This window comes from Mus caroli, unplaced genomic scaffold (genome assembly GCF_978045245.1).
Source record: "Mus caroli unplaced genomic scaffold, Mus_caroli_1 scaffold_13, whole genome shotgun sequence".
Lineage (NCBI taxonomy): Eukaryota > Metazoa > Chordata > Mammalia > Rodentia > Muridae > Mus > Mus caroli.
The window spans coordinates 27595814-27614783 of NW_028227268.1; the positions used below are offsets into that span (position 1 = coordinate 27595814).

Genomic DNA, 18970 nt, shown 5'->3' on the forward strand with positions numbered 1-18970 from the left:
CCACAGTGCTCTCCTCCATCCAACACACAGGGCTGCAAATCAACCTCTTCTAACCTCCCACCTCCCAGTTCCTCAAACTCAAGCAAGGCCAGCTCCTCTCCACTTCTCTTCCCTGAGCTCCTGTTCTGCTTGACGCCCTGGTCCAGCCAACTCCAGTGTGTTAACTCTGTGCCTATCCCGAGACTGGACCCATAGGTGGAGAGAAGTGGAAAAGGCCCTGCCCTGTCACTCTGTCCTTACACTCTGAAGCTCAGTGGACCCCTTGACAGGATGCTGGACGCCTGGGTCTGGGGCACACTCACATTGACCTTTGGCCTGCTTTCCAGTCTCCAAGGAGTACACACCAATGAGGTAAGCGAGACTTCTATGACTTTTGGAGGATCCAAAGGGGCAGAGGCCCGCCTAGGAACCCAGACCCCACCTTAACTTAACCACCAGTTATTGGAAACTTCCTGTCTGTTGTGTTTGGGGAAAGGGTAGGTAGGAACCTCAAAGGGAGTCTCTAGGGAAACATGGTCCCCTATCTTGGCAGGGCTGTGTTGCTACCTGGGAGCTGGCCCCAACCACAACCCTGAGTAGGATCAGTGACCCCCGTTTTAGTCTTGGCATGTCTTATTAAGCCCTGAGTCAGGTTGAGGAACCTGAGGTCTTGCTTGTCTGGGTTAGGGGTCTCTCCTTCCCTGTTCCTCCAAGGTTGGTGACCTTGGGTGTAGTTTATTATCCCTCTCTGGGACTTATCTGTGTAACCGGAGAAGGGGATGTTCTCACTTCTAGGATTAGTTAAAAATTTGCTCAGAGACTAGACCTGGCTGCCTGGCTGGGTGGTCTCATACCTTGGTCCCAGGAGGAGGGGGGCTGGATTTGACCTCTCCTTCATATTCAAACTCTAAGTGTCTTAGGTTGGCAGGTTTTCCTTAGAGGTGGTCAGGACCAGTCTTTGTTTAATACAATCTTTTTGTTAGTTTTGATTTTCAACCCAAGGTTTCTGTAGCCCTGGCTATCCTAGAGCTCTGTAGTCCAGGCTGGCCTCAACTCAGATTGAATTTAGAATCTTGGTTGAGAATCTGCTGTGGCAGGCAGGGTGGTAAGTGAAGTCCCAAGTCGGCTCCCCAGAACAGTGGCACTGGCTGTTGGGAACCTGTTCTCCATCTAAGACTGTGGATGAGTGAACACAGGATCAAGACACTTCCAATCTAGGACCTCTGCATCATTTGTTGACCCCTCTCTCCAGCCCCAAGTATAGACACTGTCAGTCCTCCCAGTCAGATCTAATCAATCCATGTTTATTAAACCTCAGGCCCCCCAACCATCCTGATCAGACCACATGATTAAAAAGGGACAGGGAAGATTCTTGTTCCAGTTTATCAAATCTGTCAGCCTTTTTTTTTTTTTTTTTTTTTGACACAGGTTTTCACTATATAGATTATAGTGACCATGAGTTAAACATACATCTGCTTTGGTACCTCAGCACTACCTAGTCTGCTCTAACCACTGATTAAATGTAGTTAGGATAGGAGCCCAGTGGTTTTAAAAGCTCAAACCTTTAATTCCAGCAGTATAGAGGCAGAAGCAGATAAATCTGAGTTCTAGACCAATCTGGTATACAGAGCCAGTTTCAGGACAGCCAGGGATACAGAGAGAAACACCTCCTTGAAAAACAAAAATGATTCAAGACAAGAGTTGGATATTTGGAAGAGTGGGGAGAGACAGAGACAAAGACAGAGAAAGTGAGTTTCTGGACCCCTTGTGTCTTTAGCTCACAGCACCCATCCTTACCAAAGAACAGAGCTACTGTGAGCATGGAGAGGGAATGATCCCAGTGGTGACTGTCACCTGTCCTTTTGTCTTTTCTTTAGCAAAGAAATGTTATTGTGAGGATCATCATCAGAGCCAAAAGCTGGCTTCCTCTACTTTATTTGTTGAGAGAGGGCCTACTTCTGGCTACTCTAGAAGCTGTGGCCTCCTGAGATTAAAGGCATGCACCCCCACACCTGGCAATGGTTTTAAATGAAGTAGCCAGAAAGGGCAATGCCTTCATACCTGGGGGAAGAGAGTCCTAATTAAGAGCTTAGACAGTACTGCTATCAACAGGATGGGATTCTGTATGGAGACCTTGGGTGCCTCAAAATACTGAAGGATACAGGGCAGGGGGTTTCCCTCAGGGATCTGAAAATGAATAGGCCTGATTATGTTTATTGAACTCCCAGAGTTATCTCTTCCTGTGACACTGGATCATGGGGGCAGTGGGACATTTAGGTTGCTTTCTGGGGGACTCTGAAGATAAGGATCAACAAGAATGGTTTCCTAGGCCAATCTGCAATTGTGTGTGTGTGTGTGTGTGTGTGTGTGTGTGTGTGTGTGTGTGTGCCCTAGGTGTAGTGATCCACATCTTTAATTAGCAGTCTGGAGGCAGAGACAGGGAGATCTCCAAATTCCACTCTACCTGGGCAATAGAGTGAGACAAGCTCTTGACTCAGAAAATAAGAGTGAAGGAGCTTGCTTGATAATTTATGCCTTTAATCCCAGCACTTGGGGAGGCAGAGTAAGGCTCCAGTTTTTGACCCTGAACATGGTAGTTGGAGGAAGGGAGAATCTCAGACCCCCTGTCTGGAACAATGTCTTAGTAGAGACAAGCCTCCAGTTCTCTTTGAGATAGTTTCTTCTTCCCAATCTGGCCTCAAACTGGCTTTGTAGCCTTGAATAGTTCTGCCTCCTCTTGACTTCTGTCATGATAGACAGCACCCCTGGTTTTGCACACCTCCATGATTTATCTCCATGCTGGACAAGCACTCTAACACCTGAGACCCAAGTCCCAGGCCTTGAGCTCTGACCTCTGTCTTTTTCCTTCCACAGACTGTAAACACATGTGACATCCTGTAAGTATGGGACTTTGTCAATAATTGTCAGTAAAGGAAGGGGGGTGGGTGTGTGCTCAGATTCTGACCTGGATAAGGGGACAGACACCTAATTCCTATCACTTGCTGGAACCATAGCCCCTCTCACCTTACCCAACCATGGGATCTGCAGGTCTGTAACTGCTGCTAATCCCCAACCTTTCATAGCTGGGGTGGGGAGTGGGAGTCAAATGAGCAATGTCCCACTGCTGCCTCCCATGTAAGTTCAGCATCAGGACCACTCTGCCTGAGGCACAATGACATACTGCCCTGATGAACTCTGAACTCGGGTCCCAAGTCCAGACCCCAGTTCCTCCCAGCAAACCCAGGATGGATCTGTAGTTCACACTCACTAAAGGTGGCTGGCAACCTGAGGGTCTAAGTGTCTAGGGAAGCAGGGACCCATTGGTATGACACTCTGATATCTTCAGTATTTACCCATGCCTGTTTGTCCTGACCAGAAACTGCCCCAAAGGATTCACATGCTGTGACAATGGATGCTGCCCAGAAAGAAAGGTGTGGGATCCTGCAAATGACCGCTTTAGGTAATCCCAGGGTCACCACTCTAGGCATCTTCACTGAGGGCTGGGTCTACATGACACAGGGTGGGGGTTGGAGATGGAGGTGGTATGGCACGGGAGCATGACCTGGACATTTCTGACAACACCATCCCCGACCTCCCTAGGTTCTTGGTCATCCTGGCATGCATCATTTTTCCCATTTTGTTCATCTGTCACCTAGTAAGGCTCTTCTGTCCCAACTGCACTGAACTACAGCACGATGTCAGAAGAGTGGATCATCAGACTCCTATAGAACCACCCTCCATAGCTCCCCTAGAGAGCATTTGGGTCACCTCCTTGAATCCACCACCACCCTACAGTCAGGTGGGTCTTTCTATCCCAATACCTAATGTGTTTCATAGCTGGCTTTTCAACATGTTGAAATAATGGATTGTGGGGTGGGGAGGAGGGATAATGGATTGGTGAGGGCTCTGCCAACAATAATTGTCATTCTTGACCCAGACCCTAAATAAAACCAGTATCCCTTTTCTCCTGCAGGTTGTTCTGCCGCCAACTCCCACAGAACCACCTCCTCCCTACAGCCTCAGGCCTGAGGGCCCTGCTGGCCAGATGAGAGGGCACGCCTATGCAACCCTTTGAGCTTCCTCACACACAAACCTCGTGGATCAAGCACAGGACTCTGGAATGACTGACTGCCTATCCCATCATGTCTCTTGTCCTTTGATTTAATTTATTCTGCTGTCCCCTCCCCTTTTGTCATGAGAGCTAAAATGGAGCCATAATCTCTGTCCACACTAAAGACTGTTGACATTTTTAAGAACTGGGTGTGGCTGTCATGGATGTAGAGAAATCATTGCTAGTTTACTGCCGATTTTAACTGGACAGCTCGCTCTGCCATCCTACAGAGCACTTCTTGCCTGGAAGAGATTGAAGACTGAACTGCACAGACTCTGAGCCATCTTCCAACCATACCTGGGTAGAGAGGACCTCACTGTCCCTCTGTAGCAATGCAGAAAACACAGGGGCTAAGTTTCCACAGCTGGCTGCTAAGTGGGGATGAGACAAGGTCAGAGGCTGAGGAAACCCTTCCAGCCTCTTCCAGTGGTGACTGACTGCACTGGTCACCTGCTGGGAGGATGGAGCATCTAAGATGTGATGAATGCATAGACCTTCACCTTCCTGGGTCCTCGGGGGGCACTAAAGGAATGAACTGGAAAGTTCTCAGGATCCTCTTCTAGTCCTGGGACCTGCTTTCCTGGGAGACCAGACAGAACTTGATTAAGCATGGGACACTTAGGGAGATACAAGCCAGAAAACAGCCTTCTAGGAGAAGATTGGGTGGAGAGGAAGCCTGGAGAAGCAGGTGTGTTTTGAGTTGTGTGGAGTGAGGTCAGCGAATAATTCCTCTACATTCCTCCTCTGGTTTCTCCTGGAAGGAGAGGGGAGGTCTACCCCACCTTCCTCTTCCTTCTGGTGAGCCTGTGTTTCATACTCTACAGCTCAACCCTGCCCAAAGTTAACTCCTAAAGGGAAGAAGGTTCTGTCCTGTGGCTGGGAGACTGAGGACAGCTTGGAGCTTGGACTGTCCAGAGTGGGAGGGGAGAGTGAAGACAGTTCCTGGTGCCCATGCCTTGGCACCTTACCCCTGTGTTTACTGTGTGTGCTGCAGAGGGCTGAAGGCCAATGTTTCCCTTCAGACAGACAACACTACCAATACTCACTGCTTAGGTGTGCAGGCAGGGCAGGTATGGCTGTCCTGGACTTCCTCTGTAGACCAGGCTGGCTTCAAATTCAGGATCCCCAAGAATACTCATCCCTGTGCCACCACAGAAGAGGGCAGGACAGGGATTCTGGCTAGATTTGGGCTCTGAGAACTGGGCTTTTCCCTGTTGGAGGAGGTCATGTCAGCCTGCCTGTCACCTACCTGACATTGAAGATCATTAGAGGGCTTTTAACACCCGTCTCCTAAGGATGAAGGATCTGTCTTGTCAACCTACATTGTGTCTGTCTTACCGGGAGAAAAGACAAGCTTTGTGAAATAAACTTAATAGTTACATTTTTATAAATGTGTGTGTATATGTTTCTCTTTATGCCTATTAAGATCTAAAAGAGCCAGGTGCTGTGGTGTAGTCCCAAATTAGTTAGGAATCTTAGGCAGGAGGATTACTGATCTGAGTCTAGCTTGAGTTTCAATGAGTTAAAGCCAAGGTGGGGAGGGTGGATGAGAACATAGCTCAGTAGGGGAGACTTTGCCTAGCATGTGCAAGCCCAGAGTTAAGTCTCCAGTTGTCACTCCAACAAATCTAGAATGGTGTGTAAGAGCTACCAGGAGCAGTAAGGAGGTGGTTAACTGAGATTATTAAAACAAACAACTCCTCTGAAGACAGTGTTTCTGTGTCCCAGACTCTGTAGACCAGATTGGCTTCAAACTCAGAGACGCACCTGCCACCTGCCTCCCAATTGCTGATATTAAAGGTGTGCACCACCACTGCACAGTTTAAGATTTTATTTTTAAGCTACATTAGTGTTTTGCCTGCGTGTACATCTGTGTACCAATGTGCATGCAGGACCCTACAAGGCTGGAGTGGGCAACAGATCCCCTGGAACTTGGGCTCCAGACAGTTAAGAGCCACTTTGTGGGTGCTGGGATTTGATCCTGGGTGCTATGCCAGAGTGGCCAATGTTCCAAATGCTAAGTCATCTCTCTTCAGTGAGGGGGGAGGAGAAGAAGAGGGAGAGGCAGAGGGAGAAATCAGAGTCAGAGGGAAAGCAGTCTGAAAGGCCAAGAGGAGAAAGCCAGTAAGCTATACTATATTGCCTCTGTATCATCACCTGCCTCCAGATTCATACCCTGTTTGAGTTCCTCTCCTGACTTTATTCAGTGATAGACCATAATGTGCAGATATAAGTCAAATAAACCTTTTCCTCCCAACTTGCTTTGGTTATGGTGTTTTGTCATAGCAATAGCAATCATAACTAGGGCATCCACCTAACCTCTCACCTCCCATTGTCAACACCATCTACTGCTCCGGTCCAAGTGTGTCAACCTCCATACTGGCCGATCTCCAAGACCCTCAGATCCCCACCCTCAAACCTTCAGCGTCATCTTGCTTACCCCATTGTAACTACAACTGTGTTCCATCTGAAGTCTACCTGACTCTTCATCCATCCTGCTCATCTAGGAAGAATCCAGACTTGGGTTGAATTGGCCTATTCCACAAGAACCAGAAGACCTGTGTGAGCAGATTCACTTTCAAATCCAGTCCACCTGGCTCCCGAGGCCCCAACTGATGCAGACCTGCCTTCTCAGGACTCTCATACTCCAGCCTCAACTTCGTCTAAGGAAGAGACAGAAGCTATCTTGTCCTGGTGGTGCACTTCTTTAGTCACAGCAGTTAGGAGGCAGGGGTTCTTTGAGTTTGAAGTTAGCTTGGTCTACGTAGCAAGTTCAAGGCCAGACAGGGCTATGTATAGGAAAACCCACACTGTCTCAATTCAAACCAAACAAAAGGTAAAACTATCTCACCAAGACCATCTAATTTCTGCCCCACCTGCACAGATAGTGTGCACAGATTTGCTGCCCTGGAACCCAGCTGGGTCCTGGGTGGCCCCTCCTATTCCCAACTCTCTCCTGCGATTTCACTGCCATTTTGGAGACTTGGTCTTTTTATACCCTGCCATGCCACCAACCTCTCTGAAGACCTTAGTCCCCTGTCCTGCTGACCCACCTCCTTTCTCTATCTGTTCTCTCCTTCTGTTCCCACTATTCCAGGACATCACTTCCATCCTGGTCATTTGACCTCAATTCTGCTGAAGCCAATGTCTGTTTCCTGATCTCACCTCTCACTAGCATCTGACCCTCATGGCCAGTGTTCTTGCTCCAACAATTTCCCCGTACCTTTCTGGGTCCACTCTGTCTAGCTTTTCTCTACAGCACTGGCTGCATCTTGCACCTCCTCTTCACCTCTGAGTGACAGTAGACCTGAGGCTATATCTTTGTCCTAATCTGTGCTTGTCGTACCTACTGTGACTTTGTTACAGAACTTTGTTACAGCTTCCCACTGAGAAATGACTGTGTACTTAGAGATAAGGGATAATAAAGGAAAACAGTTAGGCCAGGTGACTAGTTCTCGTTAATACACAAAAGGAAACCAGCCCTAAATAGAAATTGTTGGGTAATAGCCTCCGGTCGGTCATGAGGAATTGAGTCAGGCTATACCGGATATTACCCTAGCTATACATAATTCTTTGGTCACAGCCTGGCCAGTCTGGTCTGTGGAAACAATATGCTAGGTATGGAAAATAACCTCCCTTGTTCCCAGTCAAACCATAAAAAGATAGCTGTGACTTCCTGGTAACTGCCTATGTATACCTGCACGCCTCTGCCCCACCTCCTCTAGATATTCTTTCTCTCTGTGTGTAGCCCTGGCTGTCCTGGAAGACCAGGCTGGCCTCAAACTCAAGAAATCCACCTGCCTTCCTCTTGAGTGCTGGGATCTAGGCTGTGTACCACCACTTCCCAGCTTTCCCTGACCCCTGCTACCCCTTAATGTACTCAACCTTCATCCCAAGGAAAGGTTGGTGGCCCTGCCTCTCTATCTGCTTCTCTGCATCCCTTTTTCACTGAAATCACCATTAGCTTATATTTCCACTCAGAGACTAAACTTATTATGTTAAACATACCAATTCTTTGTCAATAGAGTTTCTAAGGAGCCCGGTTACTTTACAGATTTTCCTCGTGTGCTCCTGAGTCAAATTGTACGTCTATTTCCTAAGCAAGTTGAGTAATGCCTTTAACATCAGCTTATATCTCTAAGTTCCTCCCATATCAGCTTCACAGACTGTGTGCTTTTTGTTGTTGTTGAATCTGGGATCTTTATCCCTGGCCGAGACTTTCCTGTAGAACTCTAGACATACTTTACCACACAGCTCTGCCCCTTGGAACCTCTGGAGGACCTCAAGGCCAAATGTGAGCTCTGGCTTCTTGCCCTTCCTCAGTGCATCCTTCCTGGTGTCCTCTCAAGGGAGATGGACCATCAAAAACCTAGCTGTTCAGGTTAAAAACAAACAAAACCAGAGGTGTTTTCTGGTTTCTTTTTCCTCATTCTCTTATCCTTCTTAGTGGTACCCAAATCTGACCCACATCCACCTCTCCCTATTTCAGGGTCACAGTCCAAAGCAGGCTGCTCCAGGTTATGGTGAGAATTGTCTGCCTCTAAGCTATGCTTAGGACTCTGCAGACTTCTGCGTCTGCTGTGATCTCCACGCTGCCCCCTGTATGGCTATGCCATACACTAAGCCTGGTCTTCTCTTTAAAAATTTGAGACAGGATCTCAACAATGGTAGCACACACAGACTAACCTAGAATTTACTGTATAACCTAGGATAGCACTAAACTCATAGAAACCCTCCTGTCTCAATTCCCTGAGTGTTGGGATTACAAGTATGGCCCATCAAGCCTGGCTATCCACTCCTCCCACCCCCACAAACACACTGCTGGGGACTGAGCCTCGGGCCTCAAATGTGCGAAGCAAGTACAACTGAGCTGATTCCTAGCTCCAGGGCAATCCTTCCTTAGCATAGATACAGAGCTCACTCCCTTTCTGTGTTGTGGAGGCTTGGGGCATGCTTCACATTTCTGCCTATAGCAAGCAGGACTTCAGATGAGGTCTCTCCCTTCCAGCCTCAGTCTTGCTTCTTTCTCAACTTTAAGTGTCCCTGGTCAGAGCCTGCCTCAGGGGATTTGATCTTTTCATGAAGCTTGAACTCACTCCTTATCACCACAGGGCCTACCCAGAGGGCTTTTCTCATCATCCAGGCTCCAGTTTCCCCCTGTCTGAGAGACATCTCTGATGCTGCAGAGAGAGGAGCCCCATCCCACCATGAAATTGCCTTGCTTTGTGCTGTCATGTGTGTTCATGCACTGTGTCCACTCTGCACACAAGTTCCCTCAAGGAGGAACCTGCCACTGTCACAAGGAAGTCCAGAGTCATGACTAGGTATGCCCAGTCCATGGTGGGTATCATACCTTGGTGAATGACTTCTTGTGGACCACAGCAGCCATGGGCAGCTCAATAGAAAAGCCAGAAATGTCTTGGGGAAAATGGTTTTGGAAACATCTGGTACCCTCTGTAACTTTGGTCCCCAGGTGAGAGGAGGGGATTGGTAGAAACAACATAGAAATAAAAGAAAGGGGGCGGGACTCCATCCTTTATTAGGAGCAGATGGTCATGGATCAGAACATGAAGGGCAGCAGTTTCCCTGCAGAAGGGAAGACACAGTGCGAGGCAAAGCTTAAAGGATTTGTAGGGCAGAAAAGTGAACATTTGGTACCGAAAAAGTCCATCCATGTACCAGTTTCCTGCAGTCTCTGGGTTGTAAAATGCCACAGAAGGTCTTTATCACATGTTGACTTTCTTCTCAGAACCCCCCCCCCAGCCCCCAAGTGCCCCAGCTCTTATCACTGTTGATAATCTTGTCGGACAGATGTTCAGATCATTCATGCTGAGTCAGGAGTTTCTAACTAGCCTGGGGCTCCTTTCCCCTTTCACTGCACTTTCTCCTTCTCCTTCTTCTTCCTCCCTCCTTCCATTCTTCAGTCAGTTCTCAGTGAGCCCCTCCAAAAATACTGTAAGGAAGCCATGGTGGTTGGAGGGTAGGAGCTACCTCAAAAAGATACCATTCCTGTCCCTGTGAAACACACACACACACACACACACACACTGAGGGAGTCGGCTTCTAGTGCATGGGACACAAAACCAAAACAGGTGACTCTAGAGAGCTCCACCCCAGGATGGGGTGGGGCTGAGACTGCTTAGAGAAGGAGGTCAGATGCTCTTTGAGGAAGTAACATTGAGCTAACTGTAGAAGAGGAGAAGTAGAATGTGGCATGCAAAGATCAATGGGCAGCTTTTGCAAAGGCCTCAGAGAATGGCCTCAGAAACCCAGAATCCTTATCAAAAGGTGTTCTTTCTCAGTTCTGAGCACCAGAGGTGTGACATAAAAATATTGGCCAGGTTGCTCCTTTCAGAGGCTCTGGGAGTGGAGGCCAGTAATGCTTGGTGTCCTTGAGCTGGGATCTGTCCTCTAGACCTCTACCTTTGCTTTGCAAAATCTGTCTGATGAGGACATTTTTGGGGGAGAAAGGACTCAACCCCAACCAGATCCTTACGTTAATGACTTAGTACCAGGACTGTGTTGTGTGGCAATTTCCTTCAAGTTAAATCTCAGCTTGGAAGCTCCTTAAGATAGAGAAATTTCTATGCAGGGAAGCAAACAACGCAAAGGCTTCAGGAAGTACCTGAAACAGACAGGATTCTCTGGTCTCTTCCTCCTTAAGCATAGATAAGCAGTAAGGACAACTGAAAGTTGCTTTCAGACAGCAAAGCTACCTAAAGAGGCTTAGTCTAGCAGCTGAACTCTCAGACAGAGACTCTCTAACAAGTTGAGCTGTACACATGATGTACACTGGGCTATAGGTTTCTAGGCTTTGTAAGCCATTACAGTGTTGGGGTGGACTTTTGGTAATGCAGCTGTCCTTGAGACATTCATGCTTCTATAAATCACCCTCCCCCATATTTTGTAAGTAATCACAATAAAATTAATTGGCTCACCAAGGTGGTCTTTGGTGGTATTCTTACTTTGATTCTCTATCTAAGAAAAGTACATGTGTGTTCCTGGATCCCCAATAACAGGTTCACACAACAGATAACTTATCACAAATAAGGTCTCATCCTGAGCTTCCAGGGAGCAATTTAGAGAGCTGCAAAAGTGAGAAAATGGGATTGGAGAGTTGCTCAGAGGTTAAGAGCACTGACTGCTCTTCCAGAGGTCCTGAGTTCAAGTCCCAGCAAACCACATGGTGGCTCAACCATCTGTGATGGGATCCAATGCTCTCTTCTGATGTGTCTGAAGAGAGTGGCAATGTACACCTATAAATAAAATAAATAAAAAATTTGAAAAGGAGGAGGAGGAGGAAAAAGCAAGAGCACAAACTCCTGGATATACCTGAGAAGACAAGAAAGGACTATATCTAGCTGAAAAGATGGCTCAGTGGATAAGAGAACCTGTTGCTCTTGCCCAGGTCTGCAGTTTGATTCTCTGCACCAGTCCCAAGTAATGTGATGCACAGATGTACATATGGGTAAAACATAGAATCCACATGAAATAAAAATAAGTAAACCATTTAGGGACCTAAAAGAACACCCAAAACAGCACATCTCAAAGTACATTCCCATCCCACCTCATGCCATCACCATTGTATAGTGATGGTTCTTGAGTGGCAACTTGACTACCTCTGGGATTGATTAAAATTCAATGGGCTGGGTACACATGTGAAGGATTTTTTTTCTTAAATCAATTAAGGCAGAAAGACCTACCCTTAACAGAGATCTTTTGAGGCAGTAAGATACATCTTAAATCTGAGAAAATCCATTCCTTATTGACATTAGATTTTACTTCTTCAGGATTTTCATGCATAGTGAAGACCGTGGAGACATCCAGCCTTGTGGATTGACTGATTGCTAGATTCTTGGAGTCGCCATTGGTAGACAGCCATTGTTAGCTTAGCCAAACTGCAGCCTGGAAGCCATTCCAATAAATCCCTTTTATGTGTGTGTGTATATATGTGTATATATACACACACACACACACACATATATATATATATATATATATATACATACATACATACAGAATTATTATATCATTTCTGTTCGTCTAGAGAACTCTGACTCCTATAAAGGGCTAGTGGGAACATTCCCCATTCAAGGAAATCTGGAAAAGGCCAATGCAATCAGCTCACACTGAAAATCCCTGACACACCTGAGCTGAAGATCCTAGGAGTCGGCCATGCACTTTATCCTTCTGTAATACAGTGCTTTCCTGTTCTAGTGGACCATCAAATCCTGTCTTCCTTTCCTTCATCCCTAGGGAATGCTGACTTCTCCCCATTCCACAGCAACATGGGTAGAATATGGCCTTGCCTCATTATCTAGACAACTGGGAGAACTGGGCTTCGGTCTTCCCCAAGAGACAGAAATGGAGACATTACTAAGAGGTGCAGAAGTGGGTGCTACTAGGCAGGGTGTGTATCAAAAAGAGCTTTGAGGAAGTCTGACCGCTTTTAATGTGTGTGTGTGTGTGTGTGTGTGTGTGTGTGTGTGTGTGTGTGTGTGTGTGCATGTGTAGCCCTAGCTGTCCTGGAACTTGCTCTGTATGCTGAACCATCCTGTCATCAGGCATTTTCATTGCTGCAGTGGTTACATGAGTGTCTAGATGTGAACCTGGTATGGTGGCACATCCATTTAATTCCAGCACTTAGGAAGAGGAGGCAGGTAGAGCTCTGTGAGTTCAAGGCCATCCTGGTTGACATAGTTTTCCAGGCCAGCCAGGGCTACATAGTGAGACCCTTCCTCAAACAAAGGAACAAACACAACTCACACAAATATAAAAAAGAAAGGATGTGTGTAGGGAGAGATCTATATGACATAAAATAGGTAGACTTATAGCCTGCTTGTACCCATGTCCTTTCCTGATTTTGATACTTTGCACAACTTGTAACCATCAGCCACCACAAAACAGTGTAACCTGTTGAAGAAGCTGGACAAATGGAGATTGAGACTATGTGTGAATGTGTGTATTTTGTATTTATGTATGTGTTGTCTGTGTGTTTTATATAAGTAGTGGTGTGTGTGTGGGGGGGGTGTGTTGTATTTGTGGGTGTTGTATATATATATTTTGTTTGTTTGTTTGTTAGTTCTGTCAACTTGATAAAGCCTGGGATCATAGGGAAGAGCCTCAATGAAGATGGTTTACATCATGGTAGCCTGTGGAAGGCACTATGGGAGTTCTCTTGTATTGACTGGAGGGTGAAGGCCCACCCTAATGTGAGTGGCACCTTCTCTTAGCCCACATATAAGAGATGAAAGAAGCAAGCTTTGTCTTTTATTTTCTTGCCCTTCACTCTCTCTGGTCAGTTCATCTACCCTGTTGCTGCCTCTTCTGGTTCCTTCAGTGATACTAGAACCAGCTTCATCTGGCTTCAAAGGTTGACTGAAGGCCAGCAGCTGTCCAGAATTACCCAGGAACCAGATGGGGATGCTCAGGCAGCCAGCCCCATGGACTGAGCAGCAAGTCTGTGAACCTTCTGTTCTATACCTGCAATCCTTTCTCTGTGCTGTTGGCTGCGAATGGGAGCGGCTGCTTCAGAGCCCCTGCTACTGTGACCTCCCTGCAGGATGAACTCTAAGCTTAGCTGTAAGTAGGATGAACTCCTCTGTCCTCCAAGGAGCTTCTGTCAGGATAATGATCACAGCTGTGAAGCTGGGACAGTGCACATGTGTGCTATGCATGTGTGTGTTTACTCAAGCTTCCATGTGGAGGTCAGAGGGCTGTGGAGATGCCCTAGTCTCTTCCATGTAGCTTTATTTATTCATTTATTTATTTATTTATTTATTTATTTAAGTATTTTTGAGACAGAGCATCTTATTGAACCCAAGATTCACCATTTTAGATGAGCTTCCTGGACAGGGAGTCTCTGGGATCCACCCACCAGCACTGGGCTAATCAACTTATGTGACCACGATCAGCTTGTTACGTGGGTGCTGGGAATCACACTCAGGCCCCCACCTTTGTTCCGGAAGCGCTTCCCCCTAAGCAATCTATGCTGTCCCTGAATACTCCAGGTACAGATTCTTTATGTAGAATTCTCAATCCTGCCCTGTCAGACTGAATAGTAGAATTATAGGCATTTAAAGGTGTGTCCTGTCACCTGCTGGCTTGTTGACCAATCATGTGACTTCCTGTGACTATACTGACTTTAGACATTAATAGTTTTTTGGTTTTGTTTTCTTTTGTTTTGTTTTCTGCCCTGCTTGCTCCTGTACCTCTCCGAACATAATTGTTTCATATATGTGGGTACACTGTCCTCAGACACAACAGAAGACAACATTGGATGCCCATTACAGATGGTTGAAAGCTACCTTGTGGTTGCTGGGAATTGAACTCAGGACCCTAGAAGAGCAGTTGGTGCTTCTACCCACTGGGCCATCTCTCCAGACCCAACATTAATATTTTCAAAAATTGTTTTGTTACCATTATAATAATTGTTATTTCTGTATAGGGGTACTTTGACTGCTCACATATCTGCCCTCTGTTCTCTGTGAGTTGGCCTTCCTGGACTCTGGACTCCAGATGCCTTCTGGGAGAAGCCGTGGGTGACCAGCTGACCTCCAGGTCCTTAAAGCCAGACCCTATGAGGGACCACAGACAATCAACTCCTCCTTCAGCAAAGAAGAGTGGATGTGCAGAAGGCACGGGGACTTTGTCACTGTTAGGAGTCCCAGGCTGGAATTTGGTGTGCAATCTGGAGTGGCCACAAAGACTTTAGAAGTTCTCTGGGTCTTCCTGCCTCTGCTTCCCAGCATGCAACAGGATATCCATGCATGCATGCACATGACACCCTCTCATGGCTAGCTCACTGGATGGGGTGGGGGTGCAGTTGTAGAGTGGGGCTTTTGTCTCTCTGAATAACAGCAGATCTTCTGCCGGGCAGTCGTGGCACACACCTTTGATCCTAGCACTCAGGAGGCAGAAGCAGGTGGGTCTCTGATTAAAGCAAGGTCTAGGACAGCCAGGGCTACACAGAGAAAGAGTAGCTCTTGCACTCAGCTCCATATCTGACATTGCCTACAGGAATGCTGACCCTCAGTACTAATAAATGCTGGCAAGGGCCTTGGGCCACAGATTTTTAAGCTTCCAGTCTTATCCCTACCCTATGTGCAGATAGGGACACTGAGGGACAATTTGGTATCTTGGAGAAAAACCTGGGAGGCTAGAGGCAACCTCTGGGGACCCTGTGGACTCTGCTTGCTGAGTCAAGTGTAGGTACCACACTTTCTTCTTTCAGAAGTTACAGGGCAAAGTGGGGAGCAGCTGTTCCCCAATGTCTATTCCTGTGACATTTTAAATGTGAGCAGAGCCAAACACACCAAGGAAAATGTGAGACACTTGGAATTTCACATAACCTATTTTAACACTTATTGGTTATGTTGGTTATATTTCGAGGTTTTATTTAGTGGCAAGGTGATGGCCGATAATCCCAGAATTCAGGAGGCAGAGGCAGGCAGATCTCTTAGTTCGAGGCCAGCCTGGACTCTTGAGTGAGTTTCAGGACAGCCAGGGCTACACAGAGAAACCCTGTCTCAAAAAAAAAAGGTAATTAATTTTGAATTTCACATAACAAGTTTTCTTAGTTAGGGTTTTACTGCTGTGAACAGATACCATGACCATGGCAGCTCTTATAAGGACAACATTTAATTGGGGCTGGCTTACAGGTTCAGAGGTTCAGTCCGGTATCATCAAGGTAGAATCATGGTGGTATCCAGGTAGGCATGGTACAGGAGAAGTTGAGAGTTCTGCATCTTCATCTGAACGTTGTAAGCAGAATGCTGGCTTCCAGGCAGCTAGGATGAGGGTCTCAAGACTACATTCACAGTGACACACCTACTCCAATCAGGTCATACCTTCCAATAGTGCCACTCCCAGAGCCAAATGCATACAAGCCATCACATTCCACTCCCTGGCCCCCATAGGCTTATTCAAATGTATGATTCTATGGGGGCCATATCCAGCCATAACATAATTAAAAATTACATTTATTCCTACTTACAAAGTATTCATTGTTAATAGCAGTATCAACAATGTTAAAAGTCCAAAGTTCATCATCTTCTCTGACATCCATCCAATCACTTAACAGTAATCCCAGAATTACCACAGGAAACCACCTGGGCAAATTCCAAAAGTGCATCACCATGTCTTATGTCAAAGCACTTTTCAGATCTCCAACTCCTTTCTCATCTTTTTTGACTTCCACAGCTTCTTTTTCTGGTCTGGTTCCATTCCCTGTTAGCAGGACACTTCAGGAAATATCCTATGGCTCTGGAATCTTGAAAATCTTGGAGTCGCCAAACCAGCTTGAATGTAGCAGCTTCTCCTTACAATGTCTGGGATCCACACATGATCTTCTGGGCTCCTCCAAAGGGCTGGCATCACTTCTCCAGCTCTGCCCTCTGTAGCACTCTAAGTAAGCTCAGGTTGATCCACTCCACTGGTGCTGCTGTTCTTGGTGATCATCCCATGGTACTGGCATCTCCAATATTCTGGGGTGGTCCACTCCAACTAGGCTTCACTAAGAGTCTCTCATAGTCTCTCTTCATGGTGCCAAGCCTCAATTCCTTTGCAAGACACTTCCGTCCTGGGCCATCAACTAGAACAGAGGCTGCACATTTACCAATGGCCTTCCATGGCCTCCAGAGTGCCAAGCTCTTCATGATCCCTGCATGGTTTCAAAACCAGTATCACCTGAGTGACTCTTACACATTTACCAAGTCCAGCTACAGCATGAGGTACAACCTTAACTAACTCTGGAACACAGCTCCTTTGTATTCTCAGGAAACATATTGCCTCCCTCAGTGATGCTGATTTCTTCTTAATCACAGTTATATCTTATCTCCAGCTAACCAACATCAGTGGTCCCAGAAGTCCCTTCTATTTTTCACTCTAAAACCAGAGCCACATGGCGGAAGCTGCTCAGTTCTGCTGCTTGCTGGGGCTGGAACATGGCTCCCCTTATTCTATTACCAGCTTTCTGTTTCCAAACTTCCTCTCTGCCTAAGCTTGGCTTTCCTGGAACTTGCTCTGTAGATTGACCTTGAAATAAGATGCCTCTGTCTCCTGCAATTCTGGGATTAAAGATGTGTACCAGCATCCCTGGGTTTAAGCTTTTCTTCACCTAGAACTTGCTTTGTCCCAGTCTGGCCTTGAACTCAGAGATCTGTTTGGCTTTGTCTCCTGGGGTTAAAGGTATGTATCACCATGCCTGGATCTAAATTTAGCTGCGTAGGATCTTGCCCACAACTCCCTTGATCTGTTATCTCCCAGAACATAGGATTCAGGTCCATTTCTCTTCCTGGTGCCTCTTTAATATTTGAACCATATATTTTATACATTTCCTTTCTCAACTTGTTATGCTCGTTCAAAATGCTCTTCAGGAAACTACACCAGACACTAAAGTCTCTGCTGGACTTGTTTGAGACTTCCTTTGTCAATGTAATTAATCTGAGTCTCTTTACCATAGCCTTGGGCAGACTCTTCAGACAGGGCAAAAAGTAGTAGCTGCATTCTTCACTAAAATATCACATATTTAAATTCTTCACAGAAACCTCTTGGGCCAGGCTGGAGAGGTGGCTCAGGGGTTAAGAACACTGGCTGCTGTTACAGAGGTTCTGAGTTCAATTCCCAGCAACCACATGGTGGCTCACAACCATCTGTAATGGCATCTGATTTCCATTTCTGGTGCATCTGAAGATAGCTACAGTGTACTCATATAAATAAAATAAATCTTTAAAAAAGAAAAGAAAAGAAAAGAAAAATCTTGGTCTAGGTCTGTACAATTCAAATCATTCACAGAAACAAAGTCTTCCATATTCCTACTAGGATGGCCCATTCAGCCCCATTTAAAGCATCCCCACTGCTTTCCAAATCCAAAGTCCCAAAACCCACATTCTTTCAAACAAAAGCATGCTCAGTCCTATCATAGCATTACCCCACTCCTGGTACCAACTTCCGTCTTAGTTAGGGTTTTATCATAACATTACCGTACTCCTGGTACCAACTTCTGTCTTAGTTAGGGTTTTATCATAACATTACCGTACTCCTGGTACCAACTTCTGTCTTAGTTAAGGTTTTACTGCTGTGAACAGACACCATGACCAAGGCAACTCTTATCTGGACAACATTTAATTGGGGTTGGCTTACAGATTCGCAGGTTCAGTCCAGTTTGATCAAGCCAGGAACATGGTGGAATCCAGGCAGGGATGGTCCAGAAGCTGAGATTTCTACATCTTCTTCTGAAGGCAGCTAACAGAATACTGGCTTCTAGGCAGCTAGGATGAGGGTCTCAAAGTTCACGACCACAGTAACACACTTACTCCAACATGGCCACCCCTTCCAATAGTGCCACTCTCCTGGCCAAGCACACACAAACCATCACACAAGTAAACATTAGTATTATCTAAATACAACTTTAATCCCACCCCTGAATCCACAGGCATCTTCTGGCAACACTACATTTGGGTTAGATGGATGCCAGAAACTCAAAGGAAATAACATCAGCCCCATTCTGCCCATCAGGCCCACAGGTACGAGCTACTTCCATTCAGTTCCCCAGCCCAGCCATCCCCATCCCTCTTCTCAACTACTGAGTGTGCCTGAGATTCTCATCTTTCCTGAGACATAATTACAGAGGAGACCCAGACCAGCCTGGACAGGGTGGCAGGCAGCAGGGAATGAAGGGCCATAGAAGTATATCTCAGGATGGCGACAGAGACAGTGGGACTTGGGCCGAGGCAGGAAGGCCAGAAGTCCAAGTTAACAACAATTTCACTCAATCAAGAGTCACAAGTGTGAGTGTTGTTGGGAAGTTTCAGCACTGTCCCAAGCAGGGTCCACCTCAGCAGGGGGCAGCGGGCTTCATTCAGTCTCCAATACTATCTA

At 46.5% G+C, this 18970-nt stretch overlaps 1 protein-coding gene across 2 annotated transcripts; it reads left to right on the top strand.

The window, feature by feature from the left end:
• The first annotated feature begins 270 nt into the window (after positions 1-270).
• LOC110306012 (transmembrane protein 92) lies at positions 271-4054 on the top strand. Of its 2 annotated transcripts, none has more exons than XM_021178202.2 (5): positions 271-351; positions 2854-2876; positions 3356-3439; positions 3580-3778; positions 3953-4054. In XM_021178202.2, exons 1-5 carry the CDS (start codon positions 271-273, stop codon positions 4052-4054), a joined length of 489 nt encoding a protein of 162 aa, XP_021033861.1. The 2 variants fall into 2 exon arrangements, with proteins under 2 accessions (XP_021033861.1, XP_021033862.1); XM_021178203.2 differs by having other exon boundaries at positions 3580-3634.
• Positions 4055-18970: the final 14916 nt, after the last annotated feature.